This window comes from Polypterus senegalus, chromosome 15 (assembly GCF_016835505.1).
Source record: "Polypterus senegalus isolate Bchr_013 chromosome 15, ASM1683550v1, whole genome shotgun sequence".
NCBI lineage: Eukaryota > Metazoa > Chordata > Cladistia > Polypteriformes > Polypteridae > Polypterus > Polypterus senegalus.
The window spans coordinates 1170546-1198258 of NC_053168.1; the positions used below are offsets into that span (position 1 = coordinate 1170546).

The following is a 27713-nucleotide window of genomic DNA, read 5'->3' on the forward strand; positions in this document are numbered from 1 at the left end:
TAAATAATTCTGATAAAGCAGACAGAACAATAAACCTGCTACCCTTCTGGGCCTGACTTGTAGTTTTTAATTTCCTGTCTGGTGGGGTCTGTCGTTCGCTCAGTTACCTCTTACTTTTCTACTGCCTGCAAACCCCTCTGTTTTACAACCTTCACTTAACATCCTTAAAAAAAAAAAATGATACCTTTAATAAAGCCAACTGCATGAAACGAACAATAAAGCATTAAGCTCTGCACCTCGTAGTGCGATTCTGGAGCAACACAGTAGCTCAGTTGTAAACACTGCTGCCTCCTGGATCCTGCGTCTCAGGTTCAAATCCACCACCCATTCGTTGTCCAAGTAAAATTTACACAAGCTCCCCGACATGTCTAGATGCTTTTCCTGCCACATTTCCACGTACAGGTTAACTGGCGACTCTAAACTGGCCCTACGTGCGGGCGTGCGAGTGAATGGCCCCTTTAACGTACCGGTGCTCAATCTAAGGTTGGTCCTGGACTCGCACCTGAATGGCTCTGGAACTCTGTGACCTTAAACTGGATTAAGCAGTCCAGCTAAGGAAAAAAAAATGGAAGGCTTTGTTCTCTGATCATCATAATGAACTTATCAGTTAATATTTCCATGCATTTACATCCATACATCAATTTTCTGAACAGGTTTTGTATTTTAAAGGATTGCGGTGAACTATAGGCTATCATGACAGCACTGGACATTAGACAGAAACATCTTCACGTTCATGCTTACACACATATTAGGCTAATTCAGAGCTATCACGTAACCTAGAAGACAAATGTTTAGGATGCAGGGCTCATGGATCTCAAGTACCCTGACCAAAAAGAACACGAAAACACCGTAGAGACAACCAAATACTTAAATAACCAAACCATTTTAGTGTCGCTCAGACACATCTCATGATATAAAAAAAGGGAGCTTGGGCTCATCCATGTACAGTAACTACACCTCAGTAACCTTAACATACATCACAGATAAACTAATTGGAGAAAGGATTACGGAAAATAAAAACTGAAGGATTAACAAAAAGTCAGCTTGAGTCAGACTGAAAAGATTGTGTTTTACTAATATGCTGCAATTCTATGAGGACACAACAAAAACTGATCAGCGATTATTTACTTCTGAGATTGAGAAGGCTTTTGATGAGAGAGGCTAATAGTCAAACAAAAAGAGAGATAGATAGAGAGATAGAGAGAGATAGATAGAGAGATAGATACTTTATTAATCCCAAGGGGAAATTCACATAAGAAGCAGGAGTTCAGGGCGCTGTGTGTAGGTGGCTACAACATTGGCTCAGAGTTATGGCGAGAGCAGTCGTGTCAAAATGATGAGATGCTGAAAAGGGAGCCGCTGCTCTTTTTAATGAATATAAATGATCAAAACGAATAAGGAACAAACTCGGCAAGTTTGATGACGTTACCAAATTTGGTGCAATGTCAGAAAATCTAAAAACCATTTGAATCATTACAAAGGGTTTTAGACAGATCTGTGGCAGAGAGAACTGAAATTTAGTCAAAGTAAAGTATTACATGTATGGATTAAACACATTTGAATTCATTACACCATAAGAGGTGCGCAACTTGAAAGCCCACCTTATGAGAAGGACCCAGGAGTTGTAGAGAACACACGGTCACCTTCGTCAAGAAGGTGGTTAACAGGATGTCTGGTTGTATAGCGCCCCCCTGAGGTGTGGAGGCTATGCTTAAGCTTCATCTCGCACTACTGATGAGGCTCACCTTGTGTGCTGTGTACTGTGGTGGTCTCCAGGCTACAACAAAAGATATAACAGCACTAGAGAAAGAACAGAGGAGTTGAACCTTATTCAGCTTAAACAAATGGAGACAAAGAGGTGACATGATAGAAGGTTTAAAATTAGTAAAGAATTAGAACAGTGGATCCAGGCTGTTAGTTTAAAATGCATTCTACAACAAGAACCCAGGGACACAGATGGCAATTTGTTGAGGGTGAAGTTGACACAAACGTTACAAATTACTTCAAATAAAAAAAACAAAAAAACAAACACAGACACAGCGTGGTAGAGAGTAGCAGTTTAGGATCTTCTCAAAGTTATTTTGGACAATTTGTGTGAATAGGACTGCCAAGTTTGATGGGCTGAACGGCTTGTCCTCGTCACCCTTGTTCTCCTGTTCTAATATTCTAAACGTAATGATCTTGCTGCATTTCTTTACCCAAGACAGACTACACGGAGACATAGAGCTCACCTTATGCATTTAGTCGACCTGCCACACTGCAATTTGAACAGCAGACTTCAACCAAAATTAAGCATGCAAAAAATAATCTACTTTGGCAGCAAAAAGGGTGATAAAGTGTTGTAGACTGTGTGATATACCCAATATGTGTGCATACATTCAATAGCAACACACCACTACGCACAATCACAGCGCTGCCAGTGAGGTTGGATGGCAGCACCCACTGTACAATACCAGCAGCATTACCAACCATACAACAGCCAAACTTACAAGCACTCGATTCCTGGGGTTTTCTATTACTGGATGTGGCAGCCCACCACCTGCAGATGGTATGGTGCGCACTTAAATTAAAAACAGCTAGTTGGCATGGGAAATAAAGAGCTATGGAAGAGGAAGCTTGGCATTGGTTGAGTGGAATAGCGAAGAGGACCTGTAGTTGAGTAAGGAGAAGACAAAGCCTCCACCCAAGTGATTCTCTTAATTCACTCGCTCAACAAGAACAGGTTCTGTCAACCACATGAAAACCAATGCCAGGTTTAGGGGGTCATTACTGTCACATGTACAGCATACAGTGACATTCTCAAACATGTATGAGGCATTATGTAGTGGATGACAAGCCTAGTTTTATACAAGTACGCAATAATTTCAATTTAAAACCAAAAAGGCTGCTGCGCGGTTTATTTAGATTTTGGTTTGAAAAGAAAAACATCTTTTCATATTAAGACAAAAAGTTTGATTTCAGGAGGTGACAGACAGCAGGGGTGGGCTGGCATGCCAGCTGGAGTGAACTCTGTACCCTAACTTGGCAAGGAAGTCAGTATAGTGGATGGACAGGGGGAGACAGCCTGTATGGTTGCCCCAATATGCTAGATGGCAGCATTCAGGTACCAGCATGCACCCGTACACACATACATGGGGCAAGTGGGGAACTGTAGATCCCTGGGTGGTGTAGGAAATGGCTGTCCCTACTTTGTGGGGCTTCTGCCTAAGCAGGAAGTGCTTCCTCCATGCAGTGTCCACCTTGCATTAGAATCCCCCAATCCTAAATAAAAGCTGCCCCCTCATCTCATTAGAGGAATTGGAGTCGGGAGGAGGTGGACAAGGCCTGTCTAGGAGGTGCGAAAGGAGAGGAAAAGGAAAATCAAGAATTATATAATACTGAGAAAAAGCAGCTTGTTAAAGTGCCTGTCCGAGTAAAATAGGAATAGGATCTGGACCTGGGACTGTGGCGTCTCAGTTGGGGCCTGTAGGGGGTGTAGCAGCGCCAACTCAAGCACCACAGCAGTGATAAAGTAAACATTAGCGTAATCCTTCACTTGTGTATTTTAAAGGGCAACGTCACAGGCCTGACAGATTCAAACAAAGCAGGAACCTTAGTCATTGTGGCTCCTCTGTTTCAACAGGTTTTAAATCTCTTGGTGAGTTTCAGAGTGGCTCACTCGGGTCTCCATTGTTCATTTATTCAATTTTATTTCCTTTTTCCTGGTGAGAGGCAGTACAGAGTCATACAGACTAGCGCCACAGATCCAGTTCTCCAAGTTTAAACCCCAAGCCTGGCTGTTGTTGTCTGTGTGGAGAGATGGCAGCTTCACTATAAGTCATGCTGTGGGAGACAGCCGGCAGTTCAACCCGGCCCTTGGAATGGAAGGATGGGGCAAGGCGGCTACTTGTCGACACATGACTCCCCCAAAATGCTAGACGGCAGCTTCCCTGGAGTGTAGCGGTGCCCCGGATTCCTGCAGGGCATCCTTGGACTTGGAGTTTTGATTCTCAACCCTGTTGGGTGCCACCAGGAGGATCTGTCAAAGGACCTGGGGAGTCCCGCTTTCCCTATAGCCCGGAAGTGTTAGTGGATCAGGAAGATGGATGCTCCGAAGTACGTCCGGGCTGATTAAAAGAACTTGAATTCTCCAGCTGACCCAGAAGTGCTGGCAAGTCATGTGGGAGGAAGAACAGAAGCACTTCCGGGTCAGGAACTATATAAAGGACTGCTGAAAACCCAGCAGGCGAGCCAGAGTCGGGTGTAGGTGGACAAAGTTGGCTGGGAGGTGTGGAGGAGAAAGAGAATTGTATTGTGTTGATCATTTAATTGTTTATTGGTGACCGTGGAGCTTCAGGGCAGTGTTAATAAAAGGAAAAGCAATTAAACGTTTCTTATTGTTTTTACTTTGTGTCCAGAGCGTCTGTCTGTTGGGGTTAAAGGGGCAACAGTGACCCCTAGCGTCTTACAATGCCTTATGAACTCGGATAAAATTACTTGCCAAATACCCTCAATTAACTGAATGCTCTCCGAAATCATCTTATCAACAAATTACGCAATTCACTTCCTATGTAGTCATCAAATGTTAGAAGACAACATACAAGGGAAGAATACATTTTTTCAGGTTATTAATTGCTTTTTTTATTTTATGTACCCCCTTCTTCCTCATCAGTGACACAATTCAAAACATGAATGCAAACCGCCTACCATTTAAAGAAAGCCACTGTCAAAGTAAAATCCCTTTTCACTTGAAATAACGGCCAAGCGTTACTCATTTTTAAAAGTATTTTTCCATGATGACATACGATATCAACAAGAAAATGTTTTGCCTAATTACAGGTACCGAGAGAAATCTGAATCAGCCCGAGGATGATGGGATGAAACCCTTTACTCCAGACAAAGAGTTCACGTACTTGAATGTGTGTGTGCTATGAAGGTTACACAGAATATGAGACAATATAAAAGTGGTTAAAATATCAAGCAGAATTACTCTTAACATATCAGTAGCATAGCAGTTGGCAGGGCCGCATTAAGACGAAATTGGGCCTGATGCTGCAGCACAAAAAAGGCCTACTTTTTCTCTGCATTGGTGCCTGTGCATTCGACACTCGCCGCACATGCGCAGTCAGAGCGACCCAGGAGCCTTAACTGCTTGCGACGCGTCCAGCCAGCCTTTACTGAACATGAATAATAATAGCGACGACGTAGTATTGTAACAACTCGAGATTAACATCAAACCATGTAACATCAACATTCAATAGCAATTGTCTGAAAAGTACACTTAATACAGAAAACCTAACAATGAAATACACAAAATTTCACAATTCTCTTACTAAACAGAGTAAGAAAAAATGAATTTGCAGAGACATTGGGTCAAAGTGACTCAGTTCAGGCTCTTGAGGGTAGAAATGTGTCCACGATTTCAATTTCATAATACAGTAGACCAGAATCCTGTCGAGGATTTAAAAAATTCTAAACATCCATGCCGGGCCTGCGGGCTGGCTTTTAGTTTTACCTTTGCAGATAACCATTTAAATAGCCATCGATTTTTACTGTACAACTAATTTTCAAGGTGAAAAAATTGACTACGTGGCACTTACCAAATAATAATAAAGTGGCAAGAATCCCCAAGATATTGCAAAAACTAAGTAAACTGTTTAACGTACAATTGATAGCATTAACTTGAAATCTTCGGTTAACAATAAACACAACAACGTTATAGTTGCGTCACAGCGCAAAGAACAAAGTCGGACTCCAAATTTCATTCTAAGAACTATTTTGAGGTTAATATAGCAAAAGAAAACTGTTCAGCTTCAGGAAAATTCTCATCTATTTTCATCTGGGCCTATTTCAGGAATGGACCCGATGCTGCAGCATCAATAGCACCCACCTTAATCCGGCCCTGGCAGTTGGTAGGAGGATGCCAAAGTGGAGGTTTCACGTCTCTCTTGTACGCCCACTGGATTTTACACAGAAAGCCAGTGCTTCATAAAACCCATGGGACGTCTTTGTAATGTGGATTGTGAGGCCCTCCTCCATTTTCATAAGAAATACGAGTCATTCCAGCCCAACATAAAGGTTAGGAGCACACACTGATACAGCGCATTGCTGCACCCACCACACGACAAATCAACTCAGGATCCAGATTAGGACCCAAGTACAGCCATGCAACGGGTGATACCTCAGCACCACACCAGTTCAGATGGAGTGGAACAGTGCGAGGTTTTTTTTTTTTGTTTTATGGTGGCTGGAGTGCCAATTCTGTTTTTCCCTGCAGGTTGGAGGGCCGACATAAAGCAGAGACTAAAAACACTCAAAGTCAGCTTCTTGGACTGCACCATTCACAACAACATGTATTTATTTATCTGATGGCACAGTTTCATACAAACATTGTAGCTCAAAGTGTTTTACAAGGTATGGGAAAAAAAAACAATTAAGATTAGGCAATAATATTAAAGAATTAGTAACAAAAAACAAAAGGTGAGAAAAAACAAAATCTGCAGGGGTTCTGACGCCAAAAGACCATCCAGCACCCAATGAAAGACAACACCCCCTTGTGACCTCCATTTTTAACAAACCAACAGACAGACCTGAGCAGCGACAGCCCCCATCCATGACACAGAAGGAGCTCCGTCATTCTCAGCCAAGCAGTATGTTACATGGCACTGGCTCAGACTTGACAGACCAATCGCAGGGACTACAGAGCGATTTCATCAGACAAGGCCATACTGATAAAACAACGGGCACTCAAATCAAGAGAGCTACTGCCATACTCCGAGGCAACCTTCTGGGATATTAAAACAAAGATAACAAGAAGCGCATCCCCGTTGTCGTCACCGACAGCCCACATCTAGTAGTGGGGATACAAAATTTAAAAGAACTTCAGGCCATACTAAATAAGGATAACAAGCTGAGAGATGAATTTCCAGAACCTTCCCGCCTGGGCGCATGACAGAGGCAACAACTGCTAAGGAGGAACAAGAAAGAGACAGTCGGGCAGATGAAATGGAATGTAGAGAAAGCGCCGATTACGTTGCACAACCCCAGTCCAAAGGTCTTGATCTGTTCTTCTGCCCTCACATCCAGCAATCCCCAAGACAGAGCATGTTGTGGATGTGGTGAAGTGATTGCAAAGTGTGGTCTTAACTAATCCAGGGAACAAAGCTGTCTCTGCAAGACAACACTCATGAGCTGACCATTGCAACTTTTTGCTCCAACATCTACATGAGTGCATTGAAGTAAGCAAGAGAAAGCGGATTTAGGAGTTGTAGGTCTCTTTATCATAGTGGCATAGCATTAATGCTCCCCACCACAGTGGATATTGACTGATGTGTATCACGTCACTCCGCGGTGGAAAGACAGTCCAACTCTGCCCCTGAACACAACCATCCAAAGCAACTGATTGTCTGAAGCTCCCCAAGTGAACCAGCAGAATAAGGTACACCTCACTACCTACAGAAAAGATGTGGCACTGCACACCGGGTAGGAATACCACACTGCCAATAAGAACATCGGAGAATGGGATCATTTTCCTGTATATCATCTGATGTGGTCTACTGAATCCTGTGCACAAAACGTACAGTATGTGGGATAAACTGGACACACACTCCACCAAAGAATGAGTTTCACCATCTCCCACATTAAGTGTGGTGACAGAGACGTTCCTACAGGAGCTCACGTCAGCAGCAACAGACACTGCAAGAATGATTTTAAAAGCCACCAGCTTATGGGCAACTTAAAGACACAACAGGACAGAAGGGAACGGAAAGTTAAACTGAGAGTAAAATTTGACACATTACAACAAAAGAGAGGAGTTTTATGACCAGACTGGCCCAGGAGATTGGATTACTGATTCAAATTGTAAAGAAAACTCATCAAAAACATCAGCAGATCTTGATCACACATTAATGTCCTCTCTGGCTAATTGCATCTCATGCCCCAATGCATACATTTGTCTACATTTTTGCCCTTCATCTACACTACCCTCATCATTTTTAACCCCTATAAATGAAGAGTTTTAAAAATGTTTTCCAGAGCCGTACACATGAGTAGCGAGCAGGTCGAGGAGACCCTGGAGAGGTGAAGATATGAGAGGAGAGGAATGAAGGTCAGTAGGACCACATGTGTGTAAATGAGAGGGAGGTCAGAGGAATGGTGAGGATGAGGGGAGTAGAGTTGGTGAAGGTGGAGGAGTTTAAATACTTGAGATTAACAGTACAGAGTAACTTGTCAATTTGTTGACTGTAATCTGAATTTTAAATCGCATATTAATCAGACCACTAGGACAGTATTTTTTCACTCAGTAATCATCAGTAAAGTTAGACCTCTTATATCACTGAAAGATGCTGAGAAATCCGTTCACGTGTTTGTGTTCAGTCGACTAGATTACTGTAATGCACTCCTCTCAGGACTACCCAAAAAAAGACATAAATCACTTGCAACGAGTGCAGAATGGAGCTGCTAGAATCCTAACTAGGAAAAGAAAATCCGAACACATCACACCAGTCTGAGCGTCACTACACTGGTTACCTGTGTCATTCAGGATTGACTTTAAAATTATGGTTTATAAAGCCTTAAATAATCTCACCCCATCTTATATATCAGAATGTCTGACACCTTATATTCCAAATCGTAACCTCAGATCCTCAAATGAGTGTCTCCTTAGAATTCCAAGAACAAAACTTAAAAGAAGTGGTGAGGCGGGCAGGCGGCCTTCTGCTGCTATGCACCTAAAATCTGGACTAGCCTGCCAATAGGAATTCGCCAGGCTGATACAGTAGAGCACTTTAAAACACTGCTGCAAACACATTACTGTAACATGGCCTTTTTATAACTTCAATTTAACTTAATTTAACTTAATCCTGATACTCTATGTTCAATTTCCTCATAATAACTATTCATAGTGGCTCTAAAATCCGTACTGACCCCTACTCTCTTTTCTGTTTCTTTTTCCTTTTTTTTTTTTCCTGCGCCACCTCCACCTACTCAAACCTTCATGATGCTCCAACAATGATGGATGGATTAAAAGGCAGAAGTCTACGTGACCATCATCATCATCAAGCCCTTCCGTGAGAACCCTAAATCCAAAGAGGACTGTTTCATTTATGTTAGGTAGAATGCCCAGAGGGGACTGGGCGGTCTCATGGTCTGGAATCCCTACAGATTTTATTTTTTCTCCAGCCGTCTGGAGTTTTTTTTGTTTTTTCTGTCTCCCCTGGCCATTGAACCTTACTCTTATTCGATGTTAATTAATGTTGATTTATTTTGTTTTCTTATTGTGTCTTTTATTTTTCTATTCTTTATTATGTAAAGCACTTTGAGCTACGTTTTGAATGAAAATGTGCTATAGAAATAAATATGTTGTTGGAAGAGAAGTGAAGAAGAGAGTGCAGGCAGTGAGGAGTGCTGGAGAAGAGTGTCAGGAGTGATTTGTGGCAGATGGGAATCAGCAAGAGTGAAAGTGAAGGAAGGTAGCGAGACCAGCTATGTTATATGGGCTGAAGACGGTGGCACAGGAGACAAAGCTGGAGATGGCAGAGTTAAAGATGTTAAGATTTGCATTGGGTGTAATGAGGATGGACAGGATTAGAAATGAGGACATTAGAGGGTCAGTTCAGGTTGGATGGTTGGGAGACAAAGTCAGAGAGGCGAGGTTGGTTGGGACATGTGCAGAGGAGAGATGCTGGGTATATTGGGAGAAGGATGTTAAGGATAGAGCTGCCAGGCAAGAGGAAGGACTAAGAGAAGGTTAATGGATGTGGTGAGAGAGGGTATGAAGGTGGAGGGTGTGACAGAGCAGAAGACAGAACGATATGGAAGAAGATGATTCGCTGTGGCGATCCCTAATGGGAGCAGCTGAAAGAAGAAGTGTTTTGATGTAACTGGGCGTAAACACAATTTTCCAAGAACGATGCTCTAATTGTGCTCAGATTGGTTCCTGCTTATTTCATGACACTTCTCCGATTACATCCTGCTCATTACAATGGCTCATTTCCTTCACAAAATAAAACCATTTTTAACATAGCAGGCACAATGCAGGCTGCTTACCTGTATGCATCTAAATTGCATATTGCAATGACCAAATGCTGCATATTATGTGTAAACAGCAAATTGCTTACCTCTCAATAACGTTTTGTGATAAATCCCAGGGCTGGTGAGGTTGACTGTCACAGTGTAAAATTCAGAGCCCCGTGAAACACACATTATAAATAACTCAAACTTTATTACTTAAACGATCTGTTCAGTAAGGAGGAACACATCCTGCAGCAAAATGAACAACAAGAGGCTTAACGAAGTGGATGGACATTGAATGCAGACGAGCTCACAATAGGACAGGCAGAGAGAAACACAAAAGGAAAATGCAGCAAAGAGACGATACATCAATGTGTGAGTAGTGTATGTCTCTATTTCCTCTACTGAGTTAGTTTCACAAATGTTGTTTAATGTAAATGTCCAATCCCTCTGGACTCTTTATAATCAAAACACAAAGCTAAAAAGGTTTTTCCTTTTTATTGTCACTCTAACATTCCATAATGGAAGGACAGGGGAGCAGACATGCACAGGCCACAGGGAATGCTAGATGGCAGCCATCCTGGGTTTGCAGCAGTGCCTCAGATTCCCACTGAGCTACATGGGAGATGGAGTTTGGCATAACCCTGTTGGGTTCCATGGCTGCCACCAGCGGGTGCTGCAGGAGCAACGGAGCGCAAATACATCAGGCTTAACACCACACCTGGGAGTACTTGTGAATCACGCGGACTGGCCACCTAAAGTGCTCCCAAGTGCAGCATAAAAGGGACCACCTCACTTTATTCATGGAGCCAGAGTCGAGTGGAAGCTGCTTATTGTACATATAACTGTGGTGGAGGGAAAAGCTTATTGAGAAGAGTCTGCCCACAATACACCTTGTGTCCATGCCTGCTTGTGTTGGGTGCCAGGAGAGCTTGAGCGCCCCCTGGTGTCCACACTTTCTTTAAATTAATGATAAGACGATCATCACCAGTTCTGAAGGCTGTTACATTCAACTGTAATAAGCATGTTAACGTAAGATGGGGGCAATTTGCTGCAGCACTTTCTTATTTATTTATTTTTTATGCTGTGAACTCAATATCAGGGCCCTGTGTGCCAAGAGTTTTAAAAATGCATAAAGAACAAAAGGAGTCAGATTTTCACAGGGCTCTGAATTTTTCACTACAGTCGCTAGTGTGCGCATGTCCAGTGTAGGTGATGGTCTACGTCAGTTGTGTTTTCAGGCATTTCAGTAGGAATCCTTTAATAAACAAGGCAAAAACTCCAATGTGGACCGAGATCATTGAAAATGTGGTAGTGTGGACGTGGCCTTAGGCTGGAGGTGTCTCAATATTTGACACTAAAGCTGTCTCACATAACAGTCATATTTCTATCCTAGTGTATGTGTGTATTGTAATATATATATATATATATATATATATATATATATATATATATATATATATATATATATATATAAAAATAAAACCACAGGTAACAGGAGTTTCTTTATCACATGCCTGCATATTGTAATCTACTCAGTTAGCCAATAAAGGGTGTCATTTTGCTTCACTTCTCACTGATGGCACAAAACAGAAATGTAGGTATCTGGATGGGAAGTGCCAGAGACACTAACATTATTAGTTAAACTGGGGTCATAATATAACAAAAGTGAGATTTATATTTTACAGTACATAAAGTATTATTCTCTTATTTACTGACTGACATGATAGACCAAACAAGCAAAACCCTCGCATCAATTCATTGACCTACCAAGCAAGCCAGTGGGTACAAGTAGCCTCAGCCTTTAATATTTAGTGCTGCTTGCCCCAATGTCTTTGTCATTATTAGTATGCAAAATTAAACGAGGAATTTACACAGGGAAAAGTGTCAATTAAAGGGAAATTACAAAAGAGAGTGAAGCATTTATGGCTTTACCATGAATAGAAATCTTTCTACATTTTTAACATTTTCACACTACTGAGATTTTCTAAATGCTGCATAAAAGAAATGTAAAACACCAACTAATTAAAACAATGAGAACAGTTTAAAGTAAAACATGTTGAAACAAAAATCTGCAGCCACAGGGGTAGTCCAGGACTGAACATGAAAACCACTCTGGCAGAGGAATGATAAAGAAATACTGTAGTGACAAGAACGCTGTAAACAAGGCCATGACAACACTGGAAAAAGTGTAAACTCTGCACAGAAAGTCTGGAATTAACCACAGAGTCCGATCACTAGGAGATGGCATGGCACCACTACCAACTGCATCAATGTGTGAATCAAGAGCAAGACAAGATTAATTGGTTTTCATTCAAGTCTCAACAACTAAAGATTAAGAGGAGAAATTTGGAATGAAAAGGAGACGTTACAGAGGTCTTTTGTGAACAGATTTCAACACTCGAGATAGTTCTCCACTGTTGCCCTAAGCTGTGCATGTGATAGCATCAGTTGTGCAGCTTGCCACTGCTCTCATAAGAGGACTCGGCTCAAGAAAATGCCACACAGCAGAGCGAGATTTCATCTCAGGTGGTCATATAAAGCATGACAACTGGAAGGGGTGTACATTAAACCTGTGGGATGCCGTTTAACTTTTATAGATTTAACCAACACCCTACATGGTCAGGATAAGTATATATGCACACACATACACACTCTAATATATATATATATAGATATAGATATAGATATAGATATAGATATAGATATAGATATAAAATCCTTCAAAGCGACAAGACTTTTTGGATGAGATTTTTTCCCAATCCCGAAAGACAAGACTTTTGCCTTCAGATTTTTTCAAGTCACGCCCTCCTCTCAAACATTTTCAAGCACCGAGGAAGTCAAACGAATTAACTCCAAAAATGACGATTGGTTACACAGCAAATTGGTTAAATGCGTATCAACAGACGACTGTACGCTGAAGCAGTTGGTGGTGAATGTGCGACAGATGAAAACATCAACTTACAATATCAGAGTAGAATATCTACAACCGTTAACACCGTCTGGTCTTCCACCGCACAAATTACTGTAGAAAGAAGGACGTATCCAAGAAAAGTGATGTAGTACATCTACAGGGGATTACATTAGACAACAAAGGAGATCTTGATAGGCCATTTCTATTAAAACATTAACAGTTTCCCATAGGAATAGCTTTTGCAAAGACAATTAACAAATCTCAGAGCCAAACATTCAAAAAAAGTCATTTTATTTAATAGAGAGAAAGAACTTAAATTCAATATGCAGGCAGTTATACATTGCATATGATGCATATGTTACAATTTCCATGAAAATAAAAATCTGTTTAAATTTTGCGGCAGATCTGCAAAGAGGCTAGCACGCAGAGCGGGCCCAAGGGGTTGGCAAGCAAAGTGACCAGGGGGCAATGCCCCCTAGTGTGTGTGTGTGTGTGTGTGTGTGTGTGTATGTATATATATATATATATATATATATATATATATATATATATGTGTGTGTGTGTTTTTATTTTTTAAAAACCACTTAGTGACTGAGTTGCTGAATCGTGCAGTTTACACAACAAGGAACCACAGAGGATGACAAATAAGGGGACTCAGACTTCCACAGAATCATGAGCTCAAATGCAGGTGCTATTTGACAGCACAGGCGCTTGTACATTGAACATTTTTTAATTACCAAGAACAGCCACAATCCTGGCACTTTTATTTTCCCCTTCTCAATTCTGTCACAGTATGACAAATGTGAGACATCAGAGAGTAGAGCATCTCTTCCGTTTGTTTTTTTTTGGTCCAAGACAGGTCCAAAGTGGATACAGTCAAAATCCAGGTCTGCTTTACCCTTCAGATCTTTGAAGAAGTCTGCCGCCATAGAGAGACAGCATTAGTGACAAGTGGAGTGGTATTCAGAGAATTACACTACTGATAAAATAATAAAAAAAAAAATTCAGCAAACATGTCTTCAAGTACTTTGCGATATATTGGCTAATTTACAGAAATATTCTAAACTAGCCGATGCCCGCCGTAGCATACAGCGGTGTAAGAATAGGAACAGAAATCAGTGAGAAAGAAATACTTCTTGAAAGACGTAGTTGTGAGTAGGTGTTTTGCTGGAGACGACAGATAATGAGTCGAAAGAGCTAACCCTAGAAAAAGCCACGTACAACTGACCATGGCTGAAGACTGGTTGTTGTAGATTAACGCAAATCTTTGCAAACGTAATGCAAGGAGGGATGTTGGTGTCGCGTTTGAAGTAAATGACAGTGGTAGTACAGAGAATCTCGGAAACAGCTTGAATTTCAGCTTCACCATCATAAACTCCAGATGTTGCCATGTACTGAGAGTACTCATGACTTGTTGTGATAACTCGACTTGTGTTGGAAAGAACAACAGGAAGAACGTCTCCAAATCTACTGCCCTATGTCATAGTGAGAGTGCATTGCCTTCGTCAACTGTTTGTGTCAAGAAACAACCCACTGATAGGAACAGGCAGTTGCCGGATCCCAGAATACAGATGACGTTGTACAAAAACCCGTCGTTCATTTTATAACAAAGTCTTAGGAAACAACCGCCGTAATATAACAAAAATAGCAAGGAACAAAACCAATGGCAATGGTCAAGAGAGTACCTTCCTGTAGCAGGCTACGGAAAAGACTCCCAGGTGCAGACATGGCCAAAATGATAGGTCACGCAGTCAGGCTAGATATAGGGCGGTGACGTGACACCAACGGGGTCATGAGGGAGGAGAGGGGAACGCGGTAGTCTGAAGGAGGAATAGGAATTGAGAAAAGCGGCGTGGGGTTGTATGGGAGGCCACAGGCAGCGTGGGGAAGGGTTTGGAAGAGGACGAATAGGAATCGAGAAATGCCGTGTGGGCTGCGTGTGGGGGGGACTGGTTTTGAAGAGAAAGCAGGATGAACCAGAATATACATAAGAGATACTTGTTGCAGTAATCTTCACTGTTTATTAAAATTGTATTCAGATTAGCACATGAAAGTAAGAATTGCACTGTGCTCTGCACATGTATAAACAGACGGTAGTAAAAGTGATACCCGCCCTAATTAGAGATTTACTTTCATACAATAAGCTTTAAAGTGGCATCACACTACACGATTTCCACATGCAGACAAATTCACATAACCTTAGCAAACAACATGCATCTGTGACCACTAGTCATGTAGTGCGACATCCCCAGTGAGTCCGTCATAGCAGTGTGTGCATTGCCATGACAAAAAATCACAAAGGTTTCATTTTGTCACAGTCATTCCTCTGTGCAGGTGTGGGAGTTGACAACCAGTTGGAAGAACAATGTGGCAACAACAGAAGAAGATAAACGGGTTTTAGCCTGTCCAGTGTCTCTATTTGTCATACCATGACCGTTTACAAAAAGACAGGACGAGACTGCGGCTGAACCCATCACACCTGAAAACCATTCAGCCAGGCTGCCTGCGGACTAGCTGTCTAAAAGCAAGTCTGTGATACTTCAGAAAGTTGAAACTGCTAAGACATCAAGAGACACAGTCCTGTAATTGGTCATCCCCTGAGACATCTAGATATGTAATCCGACATCCTCAAGATGGCGAGATCAGGCAAAGTGCAGCTGTTGAGTCTGAAATGCTCCCCAGCTGTCCTTCGCCAACAAGGAAAGTTGTTCTGTTAGCATGGACAATCCCTGGTCTATCACATGGACCTCTCATTCATTCAGCCAGCCACATACAAATGACACCAATTTAGAATTTCACAAGCGTTCCTTTTATTGGGTTTGCATGTCCCTCCATCCATTTGTTTTCCAGGCCCTACAAGCTGTTTTCATCTTTCACCAAAATGCATTTTTATACGAAAGTCCCAGTACACAATCTGTTAAACACCACGCTCAATGGCATAACATTCGATTGAATATCACAAGATGGGTAAAGGACTCTCTAACTTTGGCCATGACACTAGGACTTCACAAATGTTAAAAAGAACATGGCATCTTAACAATACTGAAGATTTGAGAACTAGTGGTTGAAAAGCCTGTCACTGTGGGGGTCCACGGCACAGAAGGCTGTTTGAGAACCTCTGCTTTGATCGTGGGCCACCTCACATCCTCTGCCCCAAGCGGCAGGAGCCACAGACCTTTCTCTTCCTGTGAATCGTAACTTCCCAATACAACAAGGCATAGCATGTCAAAGCAAGCAGTCCCGCATCTGATGGCTGATACTGATCTGCAGGAGCCACACAAGGTATACAAATCAGCCTCCACCTTCACTATTAATGCAAACAACCCGAGCAGCTTGTGGGAAACTACACTTCCTGCCACCCCTAATGGTGTACTCTGTATCAACGCACAGGCCAAAAGACTGCAGAACTGGTGCCCGAAGGACCACTTTAAACTAAACATGTGGGTGAACTGGACATTCACGTCAGACTTGGCACAACGCTCACTATTCATTAATGACAAACTGACAGAAAGGGTCAGCAGTGTCCTGGAACTGCACTCGACTACAGCTTGAATGTTGCAAAAAAAACAAAAAACTTATGTTAATAATCTGAAACCTGCTTAATCCAGTTCAGGGTGCCAACAGCTCCAGGCACAAGTACGAGAGACAACCCTGAACAGGACAGCAGACAATCACAGGGCCAGCTCACATATATACAGCCAGTTTAAATGTGCCAATTCACCTGACCTGCCCATCTTTTGGGTGTATCGGGGAAAAACATCCACAGACACAGAGAGAATGTGCAAACTCTACACACACTCGCAGTGTGGAAATCAAACCCAGGACAATGGATCCATGAGGCATTAAGGATTACGCCACCCAGCAAAGTGGCACCTTTTAGGGTATGAATACTCTGAAAAGTGAACTTGTCACGTCATTCAAGGCTAGTATGAAGGCAGCAAAACAAACTCGAAGATAATCAGTCTGGGGTCCAATGTCTATGGACAGGAATGTTGGGTTTCAAAGACTAAGGGGGTAAAAAGGAAAACTGACAAAACTGTAGAAGATCTCACATCCCACCTGAAAAGCTGACCCAGTGGGAGCAACCCATCTTAGTCCTAGCCCTCTTATATAATTAAAGGTCCCCATCCTGGGGGCAAACCAACCCTGCACCGGGTGCAGAAGAAGACATTCAAGCCAAAATTCTGAGAAAGTTGAGGCAGAAGGCACTTCATCCCCAATGGCATGAAACACAACGACAAATAAATACTTTTTATAAAGACTACAATGCCCTTAGTTTGTTCTTAACGACAATAATCACCTCTTTTCTGAATCGGCTTTATTCCATTTTGCCAGCAGGAAGCAGCGCTGGGTGGGCTACAATGCAGCAGAGGTCCCAATTTCTGTTTTATCAAGCCTTACGTACCGATTGACTGCGTATGTGAATGAGCGTACTCCATGGCTTATGTACTGCCAGCATGGCACTGTACTGGTTAATTTGTCACACTGATCGGCCATCCTGGACTCCAATTCCTAGTCAAACATTGCATTGCATTGCATACACAGCTGTCAACGTGGGCTTTCCTCTACATACTCCGGTATTCCTTCCAGGCAACTGAAAGCCAGTGTGTTAAGTTGATTGACTTGTCCAACATGTGGAATTGTACGAGTTTGGATACGTGCATGAATGGGCCTGGTTCTGTCCTCCAGCCTTGTGTCTAACACACTCCATGATAACGCAACGCTTCTAAAAGGAACCCTTACTGAGCCGTGTGGCTCCTCACAGAACCACTGCTTGACAAAGACCTGTCTCATTTTCAGGAGGATTCTTTGCAAATGAAATTGGTTCTTTGGGCTGTGAAATGGTTCCCAGCATGTGGACAACACAGAAATGTTGAATGCATCGTAGGCTACCTAGCAGAACGCTGACAGATCAGGAAATCGTGAACTTGGCACGCGTGACTGCATGCAGCAGGAGTCCTTTTCAAATCAGAAACCCACTGCTGTTTGACAAATCTATTACCACCTGTTTGCGATTATTTATGGAGTCTGTTACAGATCTAAATAAAGGCGCTTTCTGGAACCTTCATGTGGACAGTTCTGTGAGGAAGCTAAGATGGCGTCACTCAGAACCACCACTTTGGCACCTCTACTTTCAAGGGTGTAAGATCCTGAACTTGATTTAGTGCTTTGAGAGGCACATTTGCCCCTGAAGAGCGATACTCTCGTTCAGTCTTGGAAGCCACCCTGCGGTGTTCACGAAAAGGGAGTTAATTCACCTTTAAGTGATTTCTGACAGACCCCTACACACACACACACACACACACACACACACACATCAGGAGGACTACAAAGAAAGAAAACTTCTGACTTGGCAGTCCCAGGGAGGCATTATAAAGACATACTGCCATTGGGAGAAATGCTGATGAACTCAATGGCTGAAAGTCCTCAGCGTTGGCGTGTCAGCGACACAATGTGCAGCGTTGTCCATAATGTCACTCAGTTTTATCTTCATTCTCTCCTCCAGGAGGTCCAGAGTGCGTCCCATAACTGAGCCTGCGCCCTTTTAATCAGCTTGTGGATTCGGTGGGCCTCTCTCGAAGCGACATCATCGGTCAAACACGACACGGTGTAGAACATCTCACTGGCCTTCACAGACTTGTACAAAGTATGAAGCATTACAATTAGTTGATCTTTTTTTATTCGGCTTTTAGAGAATACCAGTATGAGACCTACATTTAGAACAAATAAAGAAATGTGCAGTTTGTTGCTATATCTTTAGCTGCTCAAGTTTCTTTGGATCTTACTTCTTTTTAATTTCCCTTTTTCTATATTGTTTGTTCTTTTAATTGTATTTGAATACTGACAGTTAACGACAAGCAGAGCAGACAGCAGTGCAAACAATACTGGCATTTCACCACAAACCTAGCTAGCTGTGTAAGCCCGTACTGAAAAAGCCTGGGGTCCTAGAAACTATTGAGATCGTCTGAAAGAAAAAGAAAAAAAATGAAATGCAGAGATGTGAGGCAATTGAAAGGAACGACTCTGGGCACCATTCTAATGGGAGGATTCGTGCTGCAGACACCCTCCCGTCGCTTGTGTTTTAGCCGCTAAGCACCAGTCTCTCTTCGGAGGATTCGCTTTGCCGACATGCTGGCCTCACTGGTGTATCCTCGTCGGTGGAGCCTTCAGCCCGACTCCACCTCTCACTTTTGAGACGGACAGACACACTTCTACGCGTAGATGTTTATATACAAGATAACGGCCGAAGAAACCAGAAAATTAATAGAATAATAAAAACCATAATCAACCTTGGCTAGGTCACCTGGATGAAGGAGTCTGATGATTGAAAAATCCAAAACATCCCACAATTTCAATGAACGCAACTGATGACGTGTCCAAGTTTGTGCTTCATAACTGTATTCCTAGACAGAAAAGACTGAATTCTGGTCCATGTGACACACACACCTTGTATCAAGTCGTGTTATTTTCTGACCCGCTTCATCCAGACCAGAGCCTATCACTGGCCACACGGCAGGAGCAAACCCAGGGAAGGATGCCAGTAAATCTCAGAGCAAACACACACACACCAATTTAATGTCACCAATTCACCCAAACTGCATGTCTTTGGACTGTGGGAGGAAACTGGAGCAGCATGCGGACACGGGGAGAACATGCAAACTCCACGCAGGAGGACAGGGAAGCGAACTCAGACGGGTCTCCTAACTGCGAGGCAGCAGCGCTACCACGGGGTCGCCGTGCCATCCCACAAGTTGGGTCATTTAGTAAAACATTTGCATAATTAGATTTCAAATTCTTGTACAGATACAAAAATACATTAAAAAAAAAGATAGAAACGGAAAATAACATCTTATCAAATTAAGACAGGAGTCCTCATAAAAAGAAAAACTTGGCTGGGATGAAAAGCTGCCGCCTCAGTGGGGCCCCCTGGAATGCACTACAGAACCAGCGAGAGGCGCAGGTTTTCATCTCGACCAGTTTCTACTTTTAACTGGACTCGGTCTTTAGTGGTTATGTCCCCAGTTTTGTTCTGCTTCTTTAAATCAATGCAGAAATCGCACACTGGACACCACTAAACATTTCTAAAATGAAACACAGATTTGTGTGAGTTAAAATGGCAGGAATGAATTCATTTAGCTTTAAAAATAGTTTGCTCTCTTTGAATGCTCTATGTATTTTAACTAATAAGCACACAAACGAGTGCAGTGATAGTGAAGGAGTGAAGACTAACAGTCGGTGTTCTTTGCATTGATGTCTGCTGGGCTCACTGTTCATGGTCAGAAGTCAAAAAACTTTCATAAGACAACAAATTCCAAGAAAAAAATGTCACTTAATGAAAATGACAAGCCATCAAAAGATACAAAAAATGAGTCTTATACATAGATAGCTAGTACTCTATTTGCTGCAGGGGCAAATTATTATAAACTGTCCAGATACAAACCATAAATCACACTTTCTGCGTGCAACATACGAGAAAGAAAAAAAGGCAGCTAATTAAGCAATGGGATCAATGAAAGCTAAAACGACTCACGGATTGTGAAACTGGCCTGCAGCCACATGGACACTCCAAGCCAGAACTCGAGGACTTTGTGGCGAAGGCCTGGCCTCCCGTCCCGAGTGGGTTCCTGCCTCCCTCGCACCCCGTGCTGACCCCGAACTGGGAAGAGCGGAGCCGACGTCGCTTTATTATGCGGTTCTGTGTAACGTACCGACTGGCAGGGGGTGGCCGACGTCTCCTGGCTTTGATATCAACACGCTGACCCGACATGTCCAGGTAACTTCACAGCTCTCCCCCATCAAACGCACGAAATGTCGGCATCTCCAGGCGCCCGTTCCAGAAACTCCGGTTTGGAGCAACTTCCCGACTGGGAAAAGCGCAAAGTGAGTGTATAAATCGGCCAGTCTTCTCCGACAAGCCCACCACCACCACCACAGAACTTCATTTCTCGTGCAAAACTGCCACTTCACACCAAAGTTTAAAAAGTCACCCGTTAAACATCTGCCATCACCGAGCACCGCGGATAAGCCGCCTGTCCCCTCGCCTCGCCCTGCCCTGCCCTGCCCATCGAGCGCGCACTCCGTTCGCTGCTCCCCGCCGGCCCACTCACCTGAGCCCGCCAGCATCTGCGCGACGATCCACAGGAGCGCCAAACACAGAGGCGCGCGTCGAGGATCCATTAGAAGAGGCGAAGGCGGGCGGAAAGGAAACACAAAGAAACGAGAAGGCTCCGTGCCGCCGACTCCACCGGGAGATAACTCCTGCTGCTGCTACTGCTTCGTGGCCGCTCCAGTCAACTTGGAAAAGAAAAGAAAAAGTCCCGGGAGAGACGAGACGCGTCCATTTCCTTCTGTGCTGCACTCCGGGGGGGCGGGCGTTGTCCCGTGAGTCACGGCCGAGCGTCAGGATGACACCTTCGCGCTTCCCGTCACCTTCAGCTTATCTTCTCGTCTAGGGAGCTTTGCGCAACCAGCAGGTACAGGGCCGAGGGGCACTTCCGTCTGTTTTGATATAATAAAGCCGGGCAGCACCTCGTCGTCTCCTCAGGGCGCCCCTGCAGTGCTGTCTCGTACTCCGTTCAGGCCATTAATAGTAATAATAATAATAATAATAATACATTGTATTTATATAGCGCCTTTCCTGGGTCACCGAGGACAGAAAAAGCTTTACAAGTACAGCAGAAGTCATCAAGAAATACTCAGAATGATAAAAGTGAAAACAGGAGTTTCGATTTTTTTTACAGTTTTATTAAAAATAAACAACTGAAATCAGTAAAGTATAAGGACCACAAGCAAGTGTCCCAGAATACAAGGAATGAGAAATTGCAGACTTCTTGTAGGAATCAGGGCACCCAGAAATCCAAAGTTTAAAAATTAAAAACGCTGGAAATGAGTGAAAGATATCTAATATTAATAATAATTCTTTACATTTATACAGTGCTTTTCTCACAACTCAAAGCACTTTTGCTGAGATGAATGCAAGCCTGACACCTGTATGTGAAGGGCATCTTAGGGCCCGGGTACAGTAGAGCACTGGGGCCCCTGCTTTGATAGCAAAACAGAAACAGCGTGCACAAATGGGTGACTGCCCAGCATGCCCATGTGTTAAGTCTGCCCTGGTGAAGGGTACCCCCCTAGCCCAATTTATTGTTTATCTGTTTCATATTTTTTCCATCTAAGACTTTGTGACCTGCGGCCCTTTAGTATTAAAGACATTGGTGTGGCCGCCATTTCCTATGCTTGCTGTGTGCCCCTGAATGAGGCACTTCACGTTCCTTTCCTCATGGTATAGAACACAGAAAGGAAATGCTGGAACTTCATGGGGCTTACTCCTTACAAAGATTATATGGAGGAGAGGGTGAGGGGGCAATCCATTAACTGCTGCTTAGCGAACTGCTCTGTATCTATATAGGGTGTCAGTGAGCCCCAAACCCCTAACACGAACACACCGAGTCCCGGGTTCAAATAAAGCATATGTGTCAAACTCAAGGCCCGCGGGCCACATCCGGCCCGGCGTGTAATTATATCCGGCCCGCGAGATCATTTTATATATTATTGTTATTAATGGCCCGGGGATATGAAGCGCTGGTAACACAATAAACTACAGATCCCATAATGCAGCGCTTCAGCTGCCTTGCCGAACACTTAGCGCGTTAATCAAGTCTAGCTTATGATGCTGCAAGTTATTGCGAAGCTAGCCCACACGATGCAGAAGAGAAAAGGTGATTCTGAACATAGAGCCTTTAAAAACTGATAGGAGGTTGAGTATAAGTTTACTGACATTGCCAGGTAAACCCGCTTGTCTCATTTGTGGAGCTAATGTGGCTGTAATTACAGAATTTAATCTAAGACGGCACTATGAGGCAAACATCAAGATAACCAGAAAGACCTGAATGCAATGCACAAGATACAGAAAGCAGAAGAGTTAAAGAAGAATCTGACACTCCAGCAGACGTTTTTACCCGTACAAAATCACAAAGTGATTTCAATGTGAAGCTACTTTTATGGGAGACACAAATGCACCAGTGCACCTTGCCTCACTTTCCCTGTTGCCAAGTAATGTTGAACCAAGTCGACACTACGCTGTTCCCAAATACGCACTTTGCTGATAAACTGAGCGCACTGCACACTGAGTTCGCACGGCGCTTTGGTGGCTTTGAAGAACAAAAAAAGAATTTGGAGTTGTTTTGCAACCCATTTGCTGTCAATGTGGAAACGGCACCTGTGCAGATTGAGATGGAGGTGATTGAGCTGCAGTGTAATGGCACACTGAAGGCAAAGTACGATACTGCACGGCCCGCACAGTTTATTCACTCCATTCCCGCAGAAATGCTCCAGCTCCGTCTACATGCGGCTCGAACCTTGTGCATGTTTGGTAGCACATATCTGTGTGAGAAGCTCTTCTCAGTGATGAAGACTAACAACAAAACAGCACACAGGAGTCGCCTCACTGATGAGCACCTGCAGTCCATCCTGAGGTTCTCCACAACACAGAACTTCACAGCAAACAGAAACGAACTTGTGGCCAAAAAAAGATGGCAGGCGTCCAGCTCTAAAATGACATCTGAGCAAAGACAACTGAATGATTTGATTTGTTATTGCTGAAAGGAACACATTTGATTTATATTTCCAGGTTTTGTTATGCAGCATGTTCATATTTGAATTTGTATAATTTTGACAGGATATATTTTTATGGAGAGCAAAATCTTTTGGGATATTTAAAATTTAAGTTTATTTTTTATATAAAATGACATAAGAGTAAAGAAATTTGAATGTTTGTTCTTGTATAATTTAGACAGGATATATTTTTATGGAGAGCAAAATATTATAAGTTATTTAAGGTTTGAGTTGATTTATTCTGGAATAATATTCTTGTCTGTTTTTATTCATATTTATGTTCAAAAAAGTGACGTTTTAAAAGTTTAGTTTTAGTGTGTTCAATAAATGTTTATCCTGTTCGGCCCGTGACCTAAAGTGTGTTTTGGATTTTGGCCCCCTGTGCAATTGAGTTTGACACCCCTGAAATAAAGGATGGTTTTTATTCACCGCAATATCTCCAATCTAACACAAGCACAGATTTTTCTCTCTTTACAATTCATCCCTCACCACCACACTGCCCTGCTCTTCCTCCTCCTCTTCTTCTTCTTTTTCTTCTCCCATTGAGTGTTGCTGTCCGTCCTCCTAGCTCTGACTCACCTGGATAATGGAGTGCAGTCCATTTTATTACGGACCTGGTAGTACTTCTGATGCCAGGGCGATTGCCCAATGGAAACACATGTGAAAGTCCATAATAACAGGAAGCTTGTCTCCCTGCAGCTCCTTCTTGCAGCACCCAGTGACCCCAGCAGGGCTGCTCTGCCAGATTATAATTCCCAACATGCCCTGCTGGCTTACCACTGAGCACTGATATCCAGGGCCGCTGCCATCTAGCGTGCTGGGGGAGTAAAAAACCACAGCGACATCTTCTCTTTTCAGCGGGCTGTCCAGCCATCCTTTTTGGCCCCTCCCTCCAGGTCTGATCCCTTTCTCCTCCCCAGCCGGGATGCCTATCCGCCTGTTAGGAGCCTCCTGCCCAGGTAAGGAGCCATCCTCTCTTCTGGCCAGGATGTCAGTCCAGTCCATGTGGCTTCTACAAGCCAAATTATAGGGGCCACGAGATCAGCTCAACCACTTAGATGAACTGAACTTAGCAGTCACTTGGGGCAGCAAATAAGGGCAGGGGGGCAGCAGATTTTTTTTAAACAATACAAACTGACTTACAAACACTCAGTACGACTGCTCAGTTATTTTTTTTTTATATTATTTGTGCACTCTGTCAATGTTTGGTCTTAACATCTGACAACCTGCACTACATGTGGCCTCCCAAATTCCAAGATGCACCATACTCAGCGTCTGTATGTTTTTTTTATTTTCTTCAAATGCAGGTTTGTAGTTTTAGTTTTGCTTTCATGGGCACTGACTGTCATAAATCAGGGGGTCTGAGAAGGTCACAACTTAGATAATAATTTAGTAGTAACACAAACCGCACCAATAATGATGATGTCAGAAATAATCTGACGTAACAAAGAAGACACAGACACGGCCAAATAAATTCAATCAATCAAAACAGAAACAGGAGTGCAGCCCTGGAATTCGTTGGTTTAATTCAACCATTAAAACGTGTGGCAAAACTTGGCAAACGGCGTTCACCACCACCTGTGAGAGTCGCTCTTAGAATTCTAAAAAAAGTTGTCTGTCGTTCGTGTCCCACTGGAAAAACTCTCACAAGTCATGCGTTGATTGGATAGCTCTGTTTCATTCTTTCCAGACTTGAGAATACAGTGAATAGGAATTATGGGTAAATGTTTAAAGATGATCAATATTCTTCAATTTCTTTGAAGTTTGTGATTAGATAGATAGATACTTTATTAATCCCCAAGGGGAAATTCACAAATGATTACATTCAGTTTGTCAGTTTGTTCTGTTTTTTAGATGAGTGTATACATTTATGAAATTGCTTAGGTCAGAATACAACTAGACTGTGTTTTAGCTCAGCCAGGACTCAAGTCTCATTTTATATCCTTTTTGTTTTTTGTTGCTTTTGTTAATTATCTGATGCATTTTTATTGCCTGGATTATGACCAAAGTGTTTTGCGGGTGGTCCACAGAGTAAAGTGGTCAAAATTCACAAAAAAAGCACAGCAAAAAGGCACAAGAACGCTTTACTCTGTTTTTTGACTTTGCCTCCAAATATCTGTTTTGGGACTTGTTTGCTTTGGATTGCCTTTGTTTTACAGGTACTTCCATTTTGCCTTTTGTGCTCCACAGAACATTCTTTTGTGCCTCCAGGCAGTTTGTGGAAATAAATCTGTTTATTTTATTATTTTGTATCTAGCCGGGGTTTTTGCTTGGATTTCCCCTTCTAATGAGTATTTTTGGAAGTGCTAATGCGACTTAAGTGCTTTAGGACCGATAGTCCATGACAGACTGTCACCTTCATCATAAGGTACTTATTTCACTGGCGGTTTGAATAGAGGCCTACAAGTTCATTGCTAGCTAAGGGGTAAGTTAATTATGTGAAACAAGTAAGTGTTTTGTTTTTCTTTAGAGAAATGTTAAATACAAAAAAGAAATAAGTAAGCCTTTTAATGCAATCCAGTTACCATGTGTTTTGTGAAATGTCACTTCTCAAGAACCCATTTTTCTGAGACAGTTTTATAAACAGACACAGCCATAAGTCATCAAACGTACCCCTCAGCATTTTCAAATGTAAACTGACTGTTTTGTGCCCAAATCCTCCATATTTTGCTCTCCCCAGTTCTGGCTCCTCTCTTGTGTCCCCAGATTTCTTTGTTCAGGTCTGGCAGTGAGGATTCACTCAAAGCAAAGGGGGTGGTGGGGCACCATTAACAGCTTTGCAGAGGGCAGCGAAAATGCCAGAGCTGACCCTGAGAGGTCATAATTATACTGTAATTAGGCTTTGACTGAACACCACATCTTTCATTAGGGTTTTATTGTATCTGTAGTGAGGGCGGCATGGTGGCGCAGTGGGTAGCCCTGCTGCTTCACAGTAAGGAGACCCTTAAGGGTTCGCTTCCCAGATCCTCCCTGCGTGGAGTTTGCATGTTCTCCCCGTGTCTGCATGGGTTTCCTCCCACAGTCCAAAGACATGCAGGTTGGGTGCATTGGCGATCCTAATTGTCCCTAGTGTGTGGGTGTGTGTATGTGTGCCCTGCGGTGGGCCGGTGCCCTGCCCGGGGTTTGTTTCCTGCCTTGCGCCCTGTGTTGGCTGGGATTGGCTTCAGCAGACCCCCATGAGCCTGTGTTTAGATTCAGCGGGCTGGAAAACGGATGGCTGGATGTATCTGTAGTGTGTTACATATATTGTGGGGATGGACAGCTGCTCAAAATGGGGGAAAGCAGCTATGGAAGGACACTGCCTACCCAAGACACCAGATGGCGATATCCCTGCAGCATAGCGGTACCCCAAGCTCCCTCCAGGGCATCATGGGATTTGGAGTTTGACTTCTCAGCCCTGCTGGATGCCGTGGGTGCTGCCAGGAGATGCTGCAGGGGGACTTGAAGACTCGTATCTTTTCCATAGCCCGTACTATCGAGTCACGGGGACAGAAGTTCCGAAGTACTTTCAGGCCTGACAGAAAACTCAATTTTCCTGCCTACCCGGAAGTGCGGGAATGTAACATGGACGGAAGAACCAAAGCACTTCTGGGTCAAGGACTATATAAGGGACTGCTAGAGACCCAGCAAGCAAGTCAGAGTTGGAAGGTAGAGGACAGAGCTTGCTGGGAGGAGTGGAGGAGAGATTTGTGTGGATTTATTGTGTTTATTATTATTGGTTATGGTTGTGGAGGTGCTTCTGGGCACTTTAACAAGAAGAAAAAGAATTAAATGTCTGTAACAGATAGCCCGGACACAGACAGACATGACACTGAAATGTCTAAAAACACACACACACGTTTATCCCACACACTATGTCCAGTATTTACAGATTGCTCAGTCCCAGTTCCTTCTAGGGCGGGATGCAGGTTAACATCATACCCAGGATGGAGCAATTGCAGGTTAAGGGCCCAATGGAGTGGAGTCACTTCTGGCATTTATGGGATTTTGAACCAGCAACCTTTCCGACTGCCAGTACAGATCCTTAGCCTCAGAGCCACCACTCTGCCTCCATACATGTTACATATAAAAGATATAAAAAGTTACTGTAAATCAAAGCCTTTGAACTTTCTCAAATCTGCATAATCCAACATTCACAGAGGCTGGAAAAGTGTCTGAGCAACACTGGGCACAAGGTGGGAAGCAACCCTGGAGA

General features: G+C 43.1%; 1 protein-coding gene across 2 annotated transcripts in view; it reads right to left on the reverse strand.

Moving 5' to 3' along the window:
* Window positions 1-21291, reverse strand: part of LOC120515585 (CUB domain-containing protein 1-like) — a 57018-nt gene extending 35727 nt beyond the window's left edge. Inside the window, exon 1 of one of the 2 annotated variants that reach the window (XM_039736688.1) lies at window positions 21013-21291. In XM_039736688.1, the coding sequence (XP_039592622.1) occupies window positions 21013-21082 (70 nt within the window). In that variant the 5' untranslated portion in view covers window positions 21083-21291. Of the gene's footprint in view, window positions 1-20613; window positions 20769-21012 lie in introns of those variants that run through there. The other variant, XM_039736687.1, reaches the window with a different exon arrangement.
* Window positions 21292-27713: the final 6422 nt, after the last annotated feature.